At 36.6% G+C, this 20,191-nt stretch overlaps 2 protein-coding genes across 2 annotated transcripts in view; one reads left to right on the top strand and one right to left on the bottom strand.

The window, feature by feature from the left end:
* SUMO1 (small ubiquitin like modifier 1) overlaps window positions 1–15,846 on the top strand; it is a 26,735-nt gene extending 10,889 nt beyond the window's left edge. Inside the window, exons 2-5 of the mRNA XM_045806520.2 lie at window positions 1,663–1,737; window positions 6,923–7,000; window positions 9,394–9,465; window positions 15,004–15,846. Coding sequence (XP_045662476.1) covers window positions 1,663–1,737; window positions 6,923–7,000; window positions 9,394–9,465; window positions 15,004–15,072 — 294 coding nt within the window. The 3' untranslated portion in view covers window positions 15,073–15,846. The remainder of the gene's footprint in view (window positions 1–1,662; window positions 1,738–6,922; window positions 7,001–9,393; window positions 9,466–15,003) is intronic.
* The window catches only part of KIAA2012 (KIAA2012 ortholog), a 102,424-nt gene continuing 97,306 nt past the window's right edge, over window positions 15,074–20,191 (bottom strand). The window contains exon 23 of the mRNA XM_087862748.1: window positions 15,074–20,191. Within this exon, the coding sequence (XP_087718874.1) occupies window positions 20,053–20,191 (139 nt within the window). The 3' untranslated portion in view covers window positions 15,074–20,052.

Here is a 20,191-nt window from a genome sequence, read left to right as displayed (position 1 = left end):
AGTAGCCTCTATAGCTATCTTAGCTGAGAAACTGGAGCAAAATCACTCCCATTGTGCTGATGAATTGCTGCTGGGGGTGGGGAGTGGGGGTTCTCCTCCTTTGTGTTAGTTCAAACAGCCGCTTCCTAGCACCCCCTTTTCCTCACAGTTAAAGAGAACTCGGGGTTTCATTGCTCTTTATTGCTCTTTGCTGCATGGAATAAACTGTCCTTATCCTCTCTAGATACTTAAAGAAGCAATTGTTTACTATGAATATAAATTCAGTGGAATGTGGTGGTGAGACTATATTTGAAGACAATCTTTTAGTTTTCAGGTGAAATACTGTCTCACTAAGAAGGTCTGCTGCCATAATATGCAGTAGTCAGCAAGTGCTGAAAGTACTGCAGAATGAAAAACAGGCAAGGATTTACACTAAGGAAGTCAATTCTGTTGTCTAAGCATTTCCTTGGACTCTATCCTGTATCTTAAAGTAAAAAGCTACTTGTAGTTTAGTATGTTCTGTTAAATTTTGAATGTTGAAGAGTTTTAATTCTAAGTTCCTGGCATGAGATACACAGGTAATAATGGCCCTGTTATTTTACTTGTAAAATACAACATAGTTGGTTATATTCTTAAAAAGTGTGGATTAACAGAAATTGTTATATGTTTAACAAAAGAGTATATATTTAAATAAGTGGCTAATTTGGTGGCCAAATTAAGGTAAGGTACACAGGAAAGCTATTTTTAATGCATTATTGAGTGAAATTTTCCAAGCTACTTCCTTTAGTAAAATGGCTTGCTTTTCTTATGTACTTCAAGATGAAATTGTTTTAACTAATTTATTCTGTTAACTTCATTTTCATTTCAATATCCCTTCATTTGAAATTATTTTATAACCCTCCTTTCTCTCTTCAAGTTTTGTCTTCTCTTTCCTTTTCCTACCTACGCTGTGCTTTTTACTTATTCCACTTATTCCCCTAAGTTTTTTCAGTGAAACCTAATCTTTTAAAATTGGATAGACTGCTTCAGCAAGTCTAAAATAAGTAGATGATATAAAACTGATTTGACTCTAGAGTACATTAGGCCAATATACTCTTTAATTTTCCTTCCCAAATAGACTTTGCTTATGCTAATGTGGTTAATTTATGTTTCCAGTACAGTTTTGCAATTGGAGTAGTTAACTTCTCCTGATAGGCTGTGAGAAGAGAATCTTGGATTCAGAATGTTTAAGGATTTATGGAGAATGAGCTACTTCGGACTAATGGGAGTTGACTGTAGGGTAGTGGTTTCTAGGCTGTTCCTCTGCCCAGCAGCATTAGAACCAATCAGTAATTTATTAGAAATGCAAATTACAACCCTAGCCCAGACCTACTTAATTAAAAGCTGGGAGTGGGGCCCAGCAGGCGTTTAAAAAGTCCTTCAGGTGATTCCTATGCTTGGAGGGGTTTTAGAACCATTACTGTAGGATATTATAATAAAAGAGATCTCTTTTTTGATTTCTAGCGCATTGGTGTTTGAAACAGTAATTGACTTAGGACTTTTTTTGCTCAATTGATGTGGCAGAGAAAATAAATGCTTTTTATATTCTCAAGTGCAGATTTTGTACTCAGAGTGATGGGTACTCATTAAGTAAGTAATTATAGCATATAGGAACTTTTATCTTTAAATGTGATTTTCTTTCAGGAGGCAAAACCTTCAACTGAGGACTTGGGGGATAAGAAAGAAGGAGAATACATTAAACTCAAAGTCATTGGACAGGTGAGTTTCATTGTTTTTCTCCTTAACTCTCTAAAGTGTGAGTAATTTCTGGCACTGGAAAAATGATTTAAATTAGGCAAATTATTTAAAAATGGCATTTGGGGGGCATCTGGGTGGCTTAGCCAGTTAAGCGTCTGACTTCAGCTCTGGTCAGGATCTTGGGGTCTTGGGATCAGGCCAGCGTTGGGCTCTCCCTCAGTGGGGAGTCTGCTTGTCCCTCTTCCTCTGCACACCCCCCATGCACACGCACTCTCTTTCTCTCTCTCAAATAAATAAATAAGATCTTTAAAATCAAATAAAAATGGCATTTTCATTGACTATATGTGCATCTGTTGTTGGAGGTAGAAGAGGCTGATACTGTTTTATTGATCTGCTGGGCAGATTTAGATTATCTTAATTTCTCCAAGTAAAAACTTTTTTTTTTTTTTTTTTGGTTAGCATCTTCAGTGGCAAATACAGTAAACACTATTGAGTGATAAAACTAGGGCTGGGGCGCCTGGGTGGCTCAGTCGTTAAGCGTCTGCCTTTGGCTCAGGGCGTGATCCCGGTCTTATGGGATCAAGCCCCACATCAGGCTCCTCCGCCATGAGCCTGCTTCTTCCTCTCCCACTCCCCCTGCTTGTGCTCCCTCTCTCGCTGGCTGTCTCTCTCTCTGTCAAATAAATAAAAACTCTTAAAAAAAAATTAAAAAAAAAAAAGACTAGTCAGTTGTTTAAGTTGGGTCTAAACTCTAAAAAAAAAAACAAAAACAAAAAACTAGGGCCAACCTTAAACCAAAGGGCTCTCAGCCCTTTTCCTCACCCCTTTCTCTTTCCTGGTGCCTCTTTTCCTCAGACTGTATCTTTATTGACCTTTTTTGAGATATACTGATAATAAGGTTAGTTGAAAATTGTTGGAGGAATGAATCTTCATATAGTAGTCCCTTCTTATCTGTGGGCATATGTTCCAAGACCCCCACTGGATACTTGAAACTGTGGTTAGTACCGAATCTCTATATATATACTGTGTTTTTTTCCTATACATATGTGTCTCTGGTAAAGTTTAATTTGTAAATTAGGCTCAGTAATACATTAGCAATAATAGCTAATAATAAAATAGAACAATTATAATTGTATACTGTAATAGAAGTCATGTGAATGTGATCTCTCTCTCTCAAAATGCCTTACTGTACTCATCCTTGTGATAATGAGAGATGATAAAATGCATACGTGATAAGGGGAAGTAAGTGAAGTAGGCATTGTGATGTAGCATTAGGCTACTACTGACCTACTATGTTTGTATTCTTTGTTCATATCCTTTTCCCATTTTCTGTGATTATCTTATTTTGAAAATTCTATTTATTATTATTTTTTTATTATTAACATATAACGTATTATTTGTTTCATGGGTACAGGTCTGTTATTCGTCAGTCTTACACAATACACAGAGCTCACACCACAACACATACCCTCCCGTATTTATTTATTTTTTAAGATTTTTTTTTTTTTTTAGAGATTTTATTTATCTATTTTGACAGAGAGAGAGCACAGCAGGGGGAGCAGCAGAGGGAGAGGAAGAAGCAGGCTCTCTGCTGAGCAGGGAGCTCTGTGCAGGGCTCAGTCCCAGGACCCTGGGATCGTGACCTGAGCTGAAGGCAGACCCTTAACCGACTGAGCCACCCAGGCACCCCTATGATTTTATTTATTTATTTGAGAGAGAGAGAGCGCGCCTGTGCATGCACACAGAGGGGGAGGGAGAGGGAGACGCAGGCTGAGTAGGGAGCCCCATGTGAGGCTTAGTCCTAGGACTCCAGGGTCATGACCTGAGCCAAAGGCAGATGCTTAACCGACTAAGATACCCAGGTGCCCTTATTTTGAAAAATTTAAATTAATGTCCAATTCACATATCATAAAAATCACCATTTTGTTTATTAAAGAGTTCATTTGTTTTTTTTAAAAGATTTCATTATTAAGAGAGAGATCGTGGCAGGGTGGGGGGAACAGAGGGAGAGGGACAAACAGAATCTGCACTGACACTGATGCAGAGCTCGATCCCAGGACCCTGAGATCATCACCTGAGCTGAAATCAAGAGTGGGACGCTCTACCGACTGAGCCAGCCAGGCACCCCAAAAATCACCATTTTAAAGTGTATGATTCAGTGACTTTTGTATGTTCATAAGAATATGCTATGCAACCATTACCACTGTTTAGTTCCAGAACATTTTCGTCGTCCCAAAAAGACATGGTATACTCATTAGCAGTACTCCCTATCCTCCTCTCCCCCACCAGCCTCTAGCAACCATTAATTTGGTTTCTGTGTTTGTGGATTTGCTTATTCTGGACATTTCATATATATGAATCATGATATATGGCCTTTTGTGTCTGGTTTCTTTAATTTAGCATATTTTCAGAATTCATCCAAGTTGCAGCATGAATCAGTATTTTATTTTTTTTATGGCTGAATAATATTTCATTGTATGGATATACCATAGTTTTCCATTTATCAGTTAATGGACATTTGGGTCGTTTCCTCAGTTTGGTTATTATGAATAATGTTGCTCTGAACATTCACATATAAGTTCTTGTGTGGACATATGTGTTCGATTCTCTTAGGTATGGTGTGAAATTGTTGGATCTAATTGTTGGATCTCTAGGTGTGGAATCGTTGGATCTAATATAGTAGACTTTAACTTTTTGAGGAACTACAAGATGGTCTTAAGTAGTGGCTTTGCAGTTTTGCATTCCCAGCAGTAGTGTGTGAAGATTTAGTTTCTCTGTGTTCTGGTCAATAGCTGTTATCTTTTTTTATTATAGTCATCCTGGTGTGTGTGAGGCGGTATCTCATTGTGCTTATGTATGTATGTATGTAATCTCTACACCCAACATGGGACTTGAACTCATGACCCTGAGATCAAGAGTCACACGCTATTCCAAAAAAGATGTCAAACATCTTTTTATGTTCTTACTGGACATTTGTACAACTTCTTTGAAGAAATGTCTATTCAAATCTTTTGTCCATTTTTGAATTGGATTATTCTTTTTATTTTATTTATTTATTTATTTTATTTATTTATTTATTTTATAGATTTTATTTATTTTTTTGACAGAGAGAAACAGCAAGAGGGGGAACACAAGCAAGGGAGTGAGAGAGGGAGAAGCAGGCTTCCTGCCGAGCAGGGAGTCGGATGCGGGGCTCAATCCCAGGACCCTGGGATCATGACCTGAGCCATGACGCTTAACGGCTGAGCCACCCAGGCGCCCTAATTCTTTTTATTTTTCAGTTATAATAATTCTTTATATATTAGAACCTTGTAGATGGTTTGCAAATACTTTCCCCCATCTTTGGGTTGTCTTCACTTTCTTGGGTATCCTTTGCAGCACACAGGTTTTAATTTTGATGAATTTATTGTTTCTTTTCTTGCTGTGATTTTGGGGTCATATGTAAGAAAGTGTTTCCTAATCCCAGGTCACAAAGATTTATACCTATAGATTTTTCTAAATTTTTTTATGGTTTTAGTTTTCACATTAAGTTTTTTTTTTTATTTTTTTTGTTTTTTTAAAGATTTTATTTATTTATTTGACAGAGAGACAGCCAGTGAGAGAGGGAACACAAGCAGAGGGAGTGGGAGAGGAAGAAGCAGGCTCATGGCGGAGGAGCCTGATGTGGGGCTTGATCCCATAACGCCGGGATCACGCCCTGAGCCGAAGGCAGATGCTTAACCGCTGTGCCACCCAGGCGCCCCTCACATTAAGTTTTTGATGATTTTGAGTACTTTTTGTGTGGGTTTGAGGTAACTTTTCTTTTGCATGTGGCTATCCATTTGTCCTAGACTATTGGTTGAAAGTCTGTCCTTTTCCATTGAGTTGGTTGGCATCCTTGTAAAAATCAGTTGACTGTAGATATAGGTGGCTTTATTTCTGGGCTGTCAGTTCTATTCTATTGATCTATATGTCCTGTGTTGTGAGTTACCTTTTTCAGAATTACGGATTTGTAGGAATTCTTTATATTTTTCTTTTTCTTTCTTTCTTTTCTTTTTTTTTTTTTTTTTTAAGATTTTATTTTATGAGAGAGCACAAGCAGAGGGAGAGGGAGAAGCAGGCTCCCCACTGAGCAGGGAGCGGGGGCGGGGGTGGGGGGCCGGCTCAGTCCCAGGATCCCAGGATCATAACCCAAACCAAAGGCAGACACTTAACCACCTGAGCCACCCAGGTGCCCCTTGATTTTTCTTGTCTATCTGTTGTGAATATTTTCTTTAGTGTCTCTTAACTGTGGGGTGACATTTTCAATTATCAGTGTCCTTTTTTGCTGTGTCTTCTAGGCTAAAATCTTGGTTTAGAATACAGATTTCCCATTGTCTAGGTTAGGGAAAAAATTCTTAGAGAAAATAGTAAAAAAAATTTTTTTAATGCTAGTTCCTTAATTCATCTGGAAATGATTTTAGTGTATGGCGTGTAGTATGCTATAGAAATTTTGTCTGTGAAATTATCCATAGGAAGACGATTTGTTTTTCTTTATAGTCACAAACAAGAATTGTAAGCATGCAACCTCCACTAATATGCACTTGTGAATGTGATATGTAATCAAAAGGATTGGCTTTGAAATTTTACCAGTATTCTTTTCTGATGGTTGCCTGATTGTTTGACAGTCTGGGTAGAAGAAAAGAATCTGTGGTCCCATAAATCAGTTTGGCTCACTCAGGTTTTTATTCATTTTACTCATGTGAAAGAAACTAGACTCTGTGGGGTTACTTTTTTGCAGATAGGAGTTTCTTATCTGTTATTTTATGGTATATGCCTCTCTTGTAGGTTTGACCACCTTCAGCAATACTTCACTTGTGGGGGGTACTTTTGTTTGAGTTGCTTTTGGGTGTTCATGATAGTTCAACTTTATTTTGAAAATAGAATAGATATGCAGTTATGGAGGAATGCATTCTTTGACATACATGCTTTTATTTTTACTGCTAATTTTAACATCCAAGACAGATTGTTTTATTAAATTTCTTTTGAAATGGACATAAAGTAACTTTGAGGATGATTAGAGTGTTTGGATAAACCTTGGTAGGAATGTTAAAAAATATTTTGGTGGGGAGGCATAAGAGACAGGGTTTATGTTTCTATTTGTAGTATATGTGTAATTAGATAATTTGTTTCAAGCAAAGCAAATAGTTTACACAAAGGGATAATTATTTTTCTTTTATCTCCTTAGGATAGCAGTGAGATTCACTTCAAAGTGAAAATGACAACACATCTCAAGAAACTCAAAGAATCATACTGTCAAAGACAGGTTTGTATGTTATGGTATAAAATGCAGTGCTTTATATGTCATTAATTTTTCTTGTAAGGAAGGTTATGAAAAGAAAAATGATCTTTTATTATTTTCACCATTAGCAGATCAAGGAGAATACTCCTTATACCTTGTCTAATTGCCTTTTTCCCATTGTGGCCCCTTTCAAAATTTGAATTCATAAGGTATGCAGAAGTGTTTTGAAAAGTAACTCAGAGTTGTAAAGATAGCTATATGAATGTTTCTGTCTTAATGGCTTACCAGAGTATAGAATAGTAAAGGCAAGTAATTTTTGGTGATCACTGTGAAGTTTCCTCGTTTTTAATCATGACTGGTTAGCCATATGTTAAATTTAAGTACTAGTATTGTTAGTTTATTATCTTTATATATAGTACTATAGATTACTGCTAATTGCATCCTGTATTTTCAACATCAAAGAATTTTCTTTTTTTAAAAAAATAAGGAAGGCTTGTTAATGTATTAATACAAATCCTCAGATTCTGGCCTTCAAGAGCTCGATTTATTATTAGATCAATAACTAATACCTTTAACCTACCTGGATTCAAATTCAGTCTCTACCACTGTCTAACTGTGGGATCTTAGACAAGTTATGTGCCTTGTTTCTCCATTAGTAGAATAGGAACATTACAGTACCTACCTCATGCAGATGACCTACATAAAGTCTAAACATGATGCTTAAAAATGCTCAACAAATGTTAATCATTATTAATAAAATAGAAAATGGAATTAGTATATATAGGAGACAGTCAAGATTTTAATAATTGGATCATATTACATAATATTAATAATTGAATCATATACATAATATTAACTTAGGTAATACAGATTTTATTTTTAGAAGTTTGCTTTTTATAGTTTAAATATGTAACCAACATAAAAAATCACTTCTGCCAGAAGGAAAGAGATCACTTAGGTGTTAGGATAAGTAAAACAAACATTTCTGTCTCTGTTTTTGATGTTAGTTGTTAAACTCAGTAAAATCTGATTAATTGGGGCCCAGTTCACATTTTAATAATATTGCTGGGCGCTAAAATGGAGATGTTCACAGGGAAGGAACATATATTAAGTGCACTCTGCTAGATATTTAGAGGCATTGTCATTTAATCCTCACAACAACTAGTCTTTTCACCCCATCTATAGATGATAGAGTTGATTGTTGAGGAAAAACAATGCAAACTTCCCTATGCTAAAGTGAATAAATAAACTTTGATCCGAGATTGAAGGTGCTAGGTTTGGGGAGACAATTAAAAATACCAATTTAGAATCATTTCCAACTTTCTTATTTATAGTTCAGAGTATACATTCTTTAGAAAAAGAGTTTATACTTAGTTCACAGAGGCTTGATAATCTTTTTCTTATATTTACTGATACACAAGAAATAGGAAACTTAATGTATCTGAAATATGTAACACCCAAGAGAGAGACAGAAAAGTATATAAAATAAATATTTACTGAATCATTCTTATATTTTGATGTTTTAGACCTGTTTCTATAGAAACTTTTTTGACCCCAACACAAGATATTTTTTAAAAGATCCTATAATTAAAATCAAAGAATATTTTGCTTTTGTCAGTTATGCTTATTGTATTATTTTATAGAAGCCTAGAATTTAAAATCAAATGAAGGGTAAGTTTGCATGGTCTCATATATTTATGTATTAATACTTACTGGAAGATAGTTTAATTTTTCTAATACTTTTGGACTAAATGATTTTTGATTCATACTTATTAGTGAAGCAGTTTCTTTTTAAATGAGTCATTTTTTCCTTTTTAGCTATTTTTGTTGAGTAACTTATGAGAAAAACATTTTAATGCCTTTTTTGATACTTAACAGTGTTACCTATGTCATCACAGGTTACTGTAGCTCACCTGGCTAGTTGCTGTGCTTTACCAAATTTCTGTGATTTAATCTGTTTAAAACTAATTTTGCTTGTGTGGTTGGAAACTAGTGAGGGTGCACATCCAATTTCTGATTTTATCTTTTATTTTAGCTTGCAGATTTTAGAGGAAACTGGGTAGAATAGTGGTTAAGAGCATAAGCTTGGGAACAGATTGGGCCTTAAATTGCTATCTAGCTTAAATGCCCTCTCCATGCCTTAGATTCCTTAGCTGTGAAATGAAAATAAGGTGATAATTCCTACCTTCCAGGGTTGTTGTGGTGAACAGTATGATTAATGTGAAACACTTGGTATAGGGAGGGCCTACCAAATAGGTTGTACTCACTATGGTAATTAGGATAGATATGTCTAACTTTATGTTCCATGTCTGTTGAAGCTATCGTGTTTGCTTTTTGTGCTCAAAGTTCCTACTATCTGTTTTAAGATTTGTGTGTATATGTTTTTTTTTTGTTTTGTTTTGTTTTTATCTTTTTAGGGAGTTCCAATGAATTCACTCAGGTTTCTCTTTGAAGGTCAGAGAATTGCTGATAATCACACTCCAAAAGAAGTGAGTATAATTTCTTCTCTGAGTGAAGAAAAATGTTAAATCCTGCATTGCATGATTTGGTTCACTGGTATTAGACTACCCTTTTCTTGAATATTCTCTGACTTAAGTGGTATATTGTTTGTCATAGAGAAAAATAGTCTTTTTGGTTGAATGTCTATATATTGCCTTAAAAAGTGCCAATAAAAAGAGAGGTGGCGGGGCTCCTGGCTGGCTTAGTTGGTGGAGCATGCAACTGTTCATCTCAGGGTTGTGCATTTGAGCCCCACGTTGGGTGTAGAGATTACTTAAAAATAAAAATTTTTTTTTAAAGATTTTATTTATTTGTCCAAGAGAGAGAGCGAGAACACGCAAAGCAGGGGGAGCGGCAGGCAGAGCGAGAGGGAGAAGCAGGCTCCCACTGAGCAGGAAGCCCAATGCGGGACTTGATCCCAGGACCCTGGGATCATGATCTGAGCGGAAGGCAGACACTTAACCGACTGTGCCACCCAGGCATCCCTAAAAATAAAATCTTTGAAAAGGAAAAGAAAAGAAAAGAAAAGAGGTGGAAACTGGGAATTGAGTACTGCAATTGTCATAAGGCACATATATTTTTTTTTAAAGAGGAACAAGTATTCCTCAAATTTGGCAGATTTGTGGTGCACTTTCATGGTGATGGTGACCTTTTATGGTTCAGTTTTGACGTTTGACCCATTTTGAGAATGTAATATAGAAGTTTAGTGTATATTAATATATTTGGCTCTGTCATCTTGTTTTATGTTTTTTAATGGTTCTGTGCCTCTAATTGTTTCATTGTATGGACTCTTTGTTTATATATTCCCCCTCCCTTGAGAGGTATCTGAAAGTAATAAAGTGTGGGGGAGAGAGTGTATGTGTGCGTGCTTTTATATTTATACAGATATTCCCCTCCAAATACAAAATAACATATCTGATATTTCTGATAGTGGGAACGATGTATTTTTATTAATTTTTTATTTTGAAAAGATTTCAGACTTAGAGTTTTTATAAGACTAGTATAATATTCTCCCGTATAACCTTTTCATTAGATTTACCAGTTATTAATATTATGATGCATTTGCTTTATCACTTTCTCTCTATATACATACTATTGGTGGGTCATTTGAGCTTAATTTGCAGATACAATGACCTTTTACCCCTAAATATTTTTGTTATCTCCTAAGTGCCACAGTTAAATGATCAAATATAGGAGTTTTGACATTGCTATAGTATTCTTATCAAATACGCAGTCGATATAGTCAGATTTTGGGGTGCCTGGGTGGCTCAGTCATTAAGCGTCTGCCTTCGGCTCAGGTCATGATCCCGGGGTCCTGGAATCTAGCCCCACATCGGGCTCCCTGGTCAGTGGGAAGCCTGCTTCTCCCTCTCCCACTCCCTCTGCTTGTGTTCCCTCTCTCGCTGTGCCTCTTTCTGTCAAATAAATAAAATCTTTAAAAAAAAAAAAAAAAAGAAAAGAAAAAGAAATAGTCAGATTTTGCCATTTATCCCAGTAAGGTCCTTTATAGCTTTTTAAAAAAAACTTGACCTAGGACCCCATCTAGGATTAGTGTCTTCTAGCTAGTTGTTATCCCTCTTTAGCTTCCTTCTATGTGAACAGTTACTCAGTCTTCATTTTAAATCACATTGACATTTTTAAAGAGCTCAGGCTATGTTTCAGAATGTCCTTCAGTTTGGGTTTGTCTCATGTTTCCTCGTGATTAGGTTTAGTTTTGCATTTTTGGTAAGAGTAGCACAGAGTGCAGCTGTGTATTCCTAAGTGCACACACCAGGAGGGACATGATGTCTATTTGTCCTGTTACGGGTAACATTAACTTTGGTCAATTTTAGTTAAGGTGGTAACTGCCAGATTTATTTGTTGTCAAGTTATTTTCCTTTTTAATTAATAAGTAATTTGTGGGGAGATGCTTTGAAACTGTATGACTGTTCTTTAGAGATTGGCCAGTGGAGGCCCCTTCAAGTTGGTGTCTGTGTTTTTTTTTTTGACACGTCTCCATCTCTTTTCAAGTTTTCATTTTGAAATAATTTTCATCTTACAGAAAACTTATAAGAATAGTACTAAAAATTGTACTTTCACCTAGTTTGGCCTGTTTTTAACGTTTTGCTGCCTTTACTTAGTTATTTCCTGCTGCCCATATGTATGTGTGTTTATTACTGGAACCACTTGGGAGTAGATTGCCTACACCAGTGCCATTTACTACTTAAATGTTTCAGTGTGTATTTCTTAACAACAAGTATATTGTTTTACATAACCACGGTACTCTTAAATTCAGGACACTTAACACTGTTAGAATACTTTACAACCTAATTTTATCATTTGTCCCAATTATGTCTCCTATAACAAATTTTCTCCTCCATCACATGATCCAGTTCAGTATCAAGATATTTTATTTAGGTGTCTCTGTAATCATCTTTAATTTGGAACGGTTCCTCAGCCTTTCTTTGTCTTTCATTACGTTTACATTATTAAAGGATACAAACCAGTTATTTTCTACAAAGTCCCTCAATTTGGGCTGGTCTGTTTCCTCATGATTAGATTCAGGTTTTACATTTTGGGCTGGAATACCACATAAATGGTGGTGTGTCTTTCTTAGGGTGTAATATCTGGAATACATGATGTCAGTCCTTTATTATCAGTAAACAGTGATAATATTTATTTTTATCACTCAGTTTAACTGTTTTCTTTTTTTACAGTGTAGTTGTTATTTTTCCTGTTGTAGTTTCTGGGGACCTACTTGGAAACTATGTGATTACCTCTTTGTCATTAAACTTTTCCCTGGTTTAGTATCCACCTGCTTTCTTGAGAACTTTTTTTTTCTTTTTAAGATTTCATTTTTTAAGTTATCTCTACACCTAATGTAGGGCTTGAACTCAGAATCCTGAGATTGAGTCTCATGCTCCACTGACTGAGACAGCTAGGTGCCCCTGGAGTACTTTCTTAATGTCTGGCACAATAAGATGTTTCAAACTCATCTTGTATTTTCCCTTTCCTAATTTGATATAATCTCTACAATATAGTAGATACTGACCACATTTTAGTGACACATTCCTCCCTGTCATTAAAATTATCTTTTCAGAAGCATAGTGGGGCAGAGGGAGACTTTAGGTATTTAGGGAGTAACCTCCTTGTACTGTTTGTTCATTCATCTCTACAAAGGTATTTCTTGAAGCTGATTGCCTCACATTTTCCATAGTTGGAGGATATGCACTGCCTTCCTGACTTAAAGGTTTCTTGTAATGTTTGGCATTTTATTCCTTGCAGTATTTACCAGGCTATAATATGTGCAATTAAAATTAAGTTTTGGGGTACCTGGCTGTCTCATCAGTGAAACATGTGACTCTTAATCTTGGAGTTGTGAGTTTGAGCCTCACATTGGGTGTAGATATTACTTAAAATCTTTAAATAAATAAAGTTTTGGGGCGCCTGGGTGGCGCAGTCGTTGAGCGTCTGCCTTTGGCTCAGGGCGTGATCCCAGCGTTATGGGATTGAGTCCCACGTCAGGCTCCTCCTCTGGGAGCCTGCTTCCTCTCCCACTCCCCCTGCTTGTGTTCCCTCTCTCGCTGGCTGTCTCTCTCTGTCAAATAAATAAATAAAATCTTAAAAATAAATAAATAAATAAATAAATAAATAAATAAAGTTTTAATAGCATCTTTAATAATTATTTTAATATTCATATATATACCACAACCAAATCTCCATAACACTAGAACCAGCCTGATCACTTAAAAAGTCCTAAATCCATGTCTTTTATTTATTTATTTTTAAAGATTTATTTATTAGCATGAACATGGGGGCCGAGGGGCAAAAGGGGAGGGAAAGAGAGAGAGAATTTCAAACAGATTCCACCTGAGCGTGGAGCCCGATGCGGGGCTCTATCTTGCAACCCTAAGATCATGACCAGAGTAGAAACCAAGCATTGGATGCTCAACCCACTGTGCCACCTGGGCACCCTGTGTCTGCTTTATTTTTAAATTTCTTAATTTTTTTCACATTTTGTAATTCTGCACCAAAAATGTCATCTGTAACTTTTCTCATTAAAGATTACTGATATTAGACTTCCCTTTCATTTTTCATTTGCATTTGTGATCCACTGTAATTTAGTGGAATATGCTAGTTTTTGTTTTCAGTCTGCCTGTTGCAGTGCTTCTGAACCCTAACTGCACACCAGAATCAACAGATTGATGTTCCTTTACCCTCACTGAGGGTAATACCTGGGTTTCTGTGTGACACCATGCCCGCTTATGTACTCTTTACTCTTTTAAATAAAGAATACTCATAGTTAAAAATAAAAGTAATAAAAACCAAACTACCAAAGTATATAAAATGGAAAGTAAATATACTCTGAATATCTCTGCATTCCCATTTCTCAGAGGCAGCCATTGTAAATAATGTCTTTAAGAAAAAATTCCAGAATATTTCAGTGCATATAGAGCACATTAAAAAAAAAAAAAAAACCACCATACAATTAATTGCCTCTAAAAGGTATTTTGAAGGACCTCTTTTTCTATTTAAGAATTGAGAAGGGCTAGGCTGACCATGACAAATCTAGCTTATAAGACTGAAATTATTGAATGTATAGATAATGTTTCTACATTCAGAGTGGTCACTGTCAAAATAATAGTTATATGCCAGGAAGAATTATAGATGACAAAGCAAACCAATTCGAAATGAATCCTTAGGCAGTAGTTTTCTAACTAAAATCACATATATTTCAGAGTAAGATCAGGTTTTTTGAAATAAAGAGATTCTATCAAGTAATCATATCTAGATGTAAAATGGTTTAGAAAATATGTCATCAAACTATTGCTTCTTTGAAGTATTAAAAAAAAACCACACGGGGTGCCTGAGTAGCGCAGTCGTTAAGCGTCTGCCTTCGGCTCAGGGCGTGATCCCGGCGTTCTGGGATCGAGTCCCACATCGGGCTCCTCTGCTGGGAGCCTGCTTCTTCCTCTCCCACTCCCCCTGCTTGTGTTCCCTCTCTCGCTGGCTGTCTCTCTCTGTCAACTAAATAAATAAAATCTTAAAACACACACACACACACACACACACACACACACACACACACACACACACACTTTAGGGGCACCTGGGTGGCTCAGTGGGTTAATCATCTGACTCTTAATTTCAGCTCAGGTCATGATCTTAGGGTGGTGAGATTGAGCCCTACATCAGGCTCTGCGCTGAGCCTGCTTAAGATTCTCTGTCTTCTTCTCCCTCTACACCCCCACCCCCTGGCTCATGCACACTCTCTCTCTAAGAAGTAAGTAAAAAACACACTTTATGTGCTGAGTAAACTGGGAGGTGAAATTGCACAGCAGGGTCAAATGAATTCACAGAATCAGGAGGAAAGACATACCTCTATCTATGTTCTTTAGATTAAAGGAAACCTGGATTCTTAACCTTAGAACAGGGTAACTATGGATCACTTTTGTATCTTTTTGTACTTTAAAACAATGGCCACATAATTGCAGTCAATTAAAATATAGTGCTTTTATATTCTAACATTTTTTTTTATCCTCTTACAGCTGGGAATGGAGGAAGAAGATGTGATTGAAGTTTATCAGGAACAAACAGGGGGTCATTCAACGATTTAGATATTCTTTTTATTTTTTTTTCTTTACCCTCAATCCTTTTTTATTTTTAAAAATAGTTCTTTTGTAATGTGGTGTTCAAAACGGAATTGAAAACTGGCACCCCATCTCTTTAAAACATCTGGTAATTTGAATTCTAGTGCCCATTATTCATTATCACTTGTTTTCATTGTGCTGATTTTTGGTGATCAAACCTCAGCCCCCTTCATATTGCCCTCTCCTTTTTAAAAATTACATGTGTGTACAGAGAGGCCACCTTTTCCAGGACTGTGCATTTTCAGGCTTGTGATAAATAAGATCGACCAATGCGAGTGTTCATGATGACTTTCCAATTGGCCCTGAAGTTCTAGCATGTGATTGCTTCACTCCTGGACTATGACTTTCAGTGGGAGATGGAAGTTTTTCAGAGAACTGAACTGTGGAAAAATGACCTTTCCTTAACTTGAAGCTACTTTTAAAATTTGAGGGTCTGGACCAAAAGAAGAGAAATACCAGGCTGGAGTTGAGATGACAGAGATGGTGAGAGTAATGACTAACTCCAAAGATGGCTTCACTGAAGAGAAAGCATTTTAAGATAAAAGAGAAGTCTTGTCAGAAGATCCCAGAAAAGTTCTAATTTTCATTAGCAGTTAATAAAGTTATTCATGCAGAAGTGTATTCAACAGAACACTGCTCTTTTTGATTTTATTTGTACTTTTTGGCCTGGGATATGGGTTTTAAATGGACATTGTCTGTACCAGCTTCATTAAAATAAACAAAATATTTGTAAAAACCGTACTAATGTTTATTTTATTTTTAATTGTATAGAAAGAAAAAAAATGCCTATAACAAAGTTTTCTTGCATAATACTGGAAATTATTGTTTGTACATGGTACAAATAAATTTTTCAGTACTGTATAGTGATGATCACGACTTTGAAGCACTGAAAGCTACTGAAGTGCCTTTGAATTAAGGATTTAATTAAGGCCACGCTACGTTCTTAAATACTCGTGTTCTGTTTTGTTTTGTTTTTTTTTTAAACTGGATATTCCTGTATGGTTTGTATCTATGATATAGTTACCCAATCATGTTGAATAAATGGGCATGCCAAAACTTCTTAATTGATTTATATCAATAATTTTAAGTTTTTCCTTTAACAATTTACAAAATGGTCTCTGCTTAGTTGAGGTTTGGTATACTTTGTTTATATTTTCCTTTTATTTCTTTATATCTTAAATATTTAAACCTTGTGTAAAATTAAAGTACCAAATTAGTTCCTATTAGAGGGCTTAACCTTTTAACTCTAACAAATCACAGAATTTAGTATATGTATGTATACACATAATCCAATTTCATGTTATTCCAGGTAGAATGTTATCGGAGTACTTTAGAAGAGCAAATAAAACCTATCTCTAATTTTATAAACCGTTATAGCTTAAATACCCTACTCAAGTCACCTGTTGAAAAATAATTGGCTTGCCTTATAAATTCCTATGTCTGACCTTAACTGAAAAATTATTTGTATTGTACATGTATAGTTTAGGTAAATTAGAGCCTTTAGACTGTCACCTGGCTTTTATTAAATAGCAACTAGCAATGGGGTCCATTTCTGGAAAATCCTAATTGTGTATTTCTGTCAGGCCTGAGTAACAAACTTGACAGGCTATTTGAGCTATTCAAAATGCGTGAGTATGTAGTTTGGTATCTTAATTTTGTTTGCATCTCGTCTGAAAGTTCTTAGCATTTAGATGGTGGCGCTTAGCTACTGGGGAGATCATCTTATTTTAGTTTATCGAATTCTTCTAAATACATTGCATTCTGCTATGGTTAACTTACTAAAATGTGCTTATCTGGTGTAGTAGTGCTGGTAAAATAGACTTTCACAGCAACGATTTTATAGGACATCAGATTTGGAAAGGGACCTTGAATAACATTTAGTGTAGCCGCTCCACTTGGTGCTTGACTGCGATATCCTAAACTTGTAAAAGGAGGGAGAAAATAAAGTCGGTAATGGTAATTTCCCCCACAAGGATGTTTTCCTTGAGTGCTCTTTCTTCTGTATTATTTGACATGCTCCTTTCTCATCTGCTTAAGCATTACTGAATGACTTGAATGAATGAATGAATGTGCAACTAGGACGGACAATTTGGAGAAAAAGTTTGTGACATACTTAAAATCACGATGACTGATATCCAGTATTTTGGCCATTTTATTTCTGTTTCACATAAAGCAAGGAGTTGAATATAAGCATCAGATCTAAGCAAGTCCAATAACAGCAATACAGAATCAAAATTAAGCTTGACTTGTGGATTGTAGGAGTACAGTTCCTGTAGAGAGCAAAAACTTCACAAGCATTGGTGAGAAATCTGAGGGAATCATCTGCAAATACTAAGTTTTTCAGGTGTTGACAGTGAAGTATAGAGTACGGCCAAAGGAAATTTGTGGGAAAATTCATGTTCAGATACTGCTTGCTTTAACATCCTTTTATATATCTTGCTTGTAAAGATCTTTCATCCCTTTTAGTGATCATTCTAGGATAGATACTTACTAGATACTTGTTGATATTTATTTATAAAAAATATTTTACTTATTTACTTGACAGAGAGCGCTCAAGCGGGCAGAGCAGCAGGCAGAGGGAGAGGGAGAAGCAGGTTCCCCGCTGAGCAGAGAGCCCGACTTGGGGCTCGATCCCAGGACCTCAGGATGGGGACCCGAGCCGAAGGCAGACGCCCAACCAACTGAGCCACCCGGGTGCCTCAGATACTTGTTGATATTTAAAAAGATGTTAAAGAAAAATTATCTAATCAAGACTATACCTTAATAGTGTCAGTATGATTTTAAAAAGGGGAAGTTATGGGGGGCGCCTCGGTGGCGCAGTGGGTTGAGTGCCAGACTCTTGGTTTCGGCTCAGGTCTCAATCTCAGTTGTGAGATCAAGCCCTACATTGGGCTCTGCTCAGTGCGGAGTCTGCTTGAGACTTCCTCTCCCTCTGCTCCTCCCCACCATGCACTTCCTCGCCTGCTCTCTCTAAATAAATGAATAAGTTTTTTAAAAATGGGGAAATTATGTGAGTGGTTGGATCTTAAAGGCACAAGAACAAACCCTCAAGATTTGTTAATTACCAGGGGCCTAGAACAGTGCTGTCCAGTGGGACTTACTGTGAAGATGGAAATGTTTTGCCTCTGCATTGTCTTAATAAGATAGCCAGTAGCTACATGTGGCTATTGAGCACTTGAAATGTGGCTAGTGTGACTGGAGAATTGAACGTTTTAACTTATATTTAAATGGTTACATGTGGCTACTTATTGGCCGGTGCAGCTCTAGAATCTATTTTGAGGAAGTGAGAATACCCTCAACAAAACGGCTCATTTTGCTCAAATGAACATTTATCAAGTGATCACCTTGTTTTAAACGGATATGACATCTTAGATTCTTAGGGTGAAATGGATGTGGTTTTGCCTTATAAAGAGATAAAGTTCTCAATATATGAACCAACTCCTTAGCTTATTCAGAATTACTTGCATTATGGAATTTCCATTTATCTACCACTCTTTCAGACAGTGTGAAATGAAATACTTAGACCATCTTAAGATGATGTTAGTCTTACTAACTGAAATTCAACTGAATTTACTGAAATTCAAACAAATGAAATTATTGGCCAGTTTTAGTCACCAAAGCTTCTGGATTTATGTGGTTCTAGAGAACATAAAGGATTTAGGTGAGTGAAAAGTTTAATTAAGTGTGTGTGGTAGGCATCTCCAAAGGCAAGAGAGAAACAAAAGATAAAATGAACTTGTGGGACTTCATCAAGATAAAAAGCTGCACAGCCAAGGAAACAGTCAAAAAAACTAAGAGGCAGCCCACGGAATGGGAGAAGATATTTGCAAATGATGCTACTGATAAAAGACTGGTATCCAAGATCTACAAAGAACTTCTCAAACTCAATATGTGAGAAACAAATAAATCACAAAATGGGCAGAAGATATGAACAGACACTTTTCCAATGATGACATACAAATGGCTAACAGACACATGAAAAAATGTTCAAAATCATTAGCCGTCAGGGAAATTCAAAACCACACTAAGATACCACCTTACGCCAGTCAGAATGGCAAAAATTGACAAGGCAAGAAACAATTGCTGGAGAGGATGTGGAGAAAGGGGATCCCTCCTACATTGCTGGTGGGAATGCAAGTTGGTACAGCCACTCTGGAAAACAGTGTGGAGGTCCCTTAAAAAGTTAAAAATTGAGCTACCCTATGACCCAGCCATTGCACTACTGGGTGTTTACCCCAAAGATACAGACATAGTGAAGAGAAGGGCCAATATGCACCCTAATGTTCATAGCAGCATTGTCCACAATAGCTAAATCGTGGAAAGAACCAAGATGTCCTTCAACAGATGACTGGATTAAGAAGTTGTGGTCCATATATACAATGGAATATTACTCAGCTATCAGAAAGAACGAGTTCTCAACATTTGCTGCAACATGGACGGCACTAGAGGAGATAATGCTAAGTGAAATAAGTCAAGCAGAGAAAATTATATGATTTCTCTCATCTATGGAACATAAGAACTAGGAAGATCGGTAGGGGAAGAAAGGGATAAAGAAAGGGGGGGTAATCAGAAGGGGGAATGAAGCATGAGAGACTATGGACTATGAGAAACAAACTGAGGGCCTCAGAGGGGAGGGGTGGGGGAATGGGATAGGCTGGTGATGGGTAGTAAGGAGGGCACGTATTGCATGGTGCACTGGGTGTTATACGCAACTAATGAATCATCGAACTTTACATCAGAAACCAGGGTTGTACTGTATGGTGACTAACATAATATAATAAAAAATCATAAAAAAAAAAAGTGTGTGTGGTAGGGAGGAGTGGTGGGAATAGAGGTCCTAGAGTGAAGTGAGGTGTGAGTTGAGGTGAACCAGATGAAATGAGACATCATTATAGAAGTTTCTCTTTTTCTGTCACCACCTCCCAACTTTTCAGTTTTCTTCTACCCTTAAGGTCTGGGTATTTGTAGGAACTGGAAGTAAGAGTAGACCCACGATCTGGAAATGTTCTGTGTCCACTGCAGGGCACTGGCTTCCTTATAGAGTTCTTGATGGAAATTAAGATGTTTCTCCACAGCAGCTTTTTGC

Source organism: Ursus americanus, chromosome 1, assembly GCF_024610735.1.
Source record: "Ursus americanus isolate L20-20 chromosome 1, mUrsAme1.1.p, whole genome shotgun sequence".
In the NCBI taxonomy this organism is placed as follows: Eukaryota; Metazoa; Chordata; class Mammalia; order Carnivora; family Ursidae; genus Ursus; species Ursus americanus.
The sequence above is the reverse complement of the archived record's forward strand: the minus strand, read 5'-3'. Positions and strand labels throughout refer to the sequence as shown.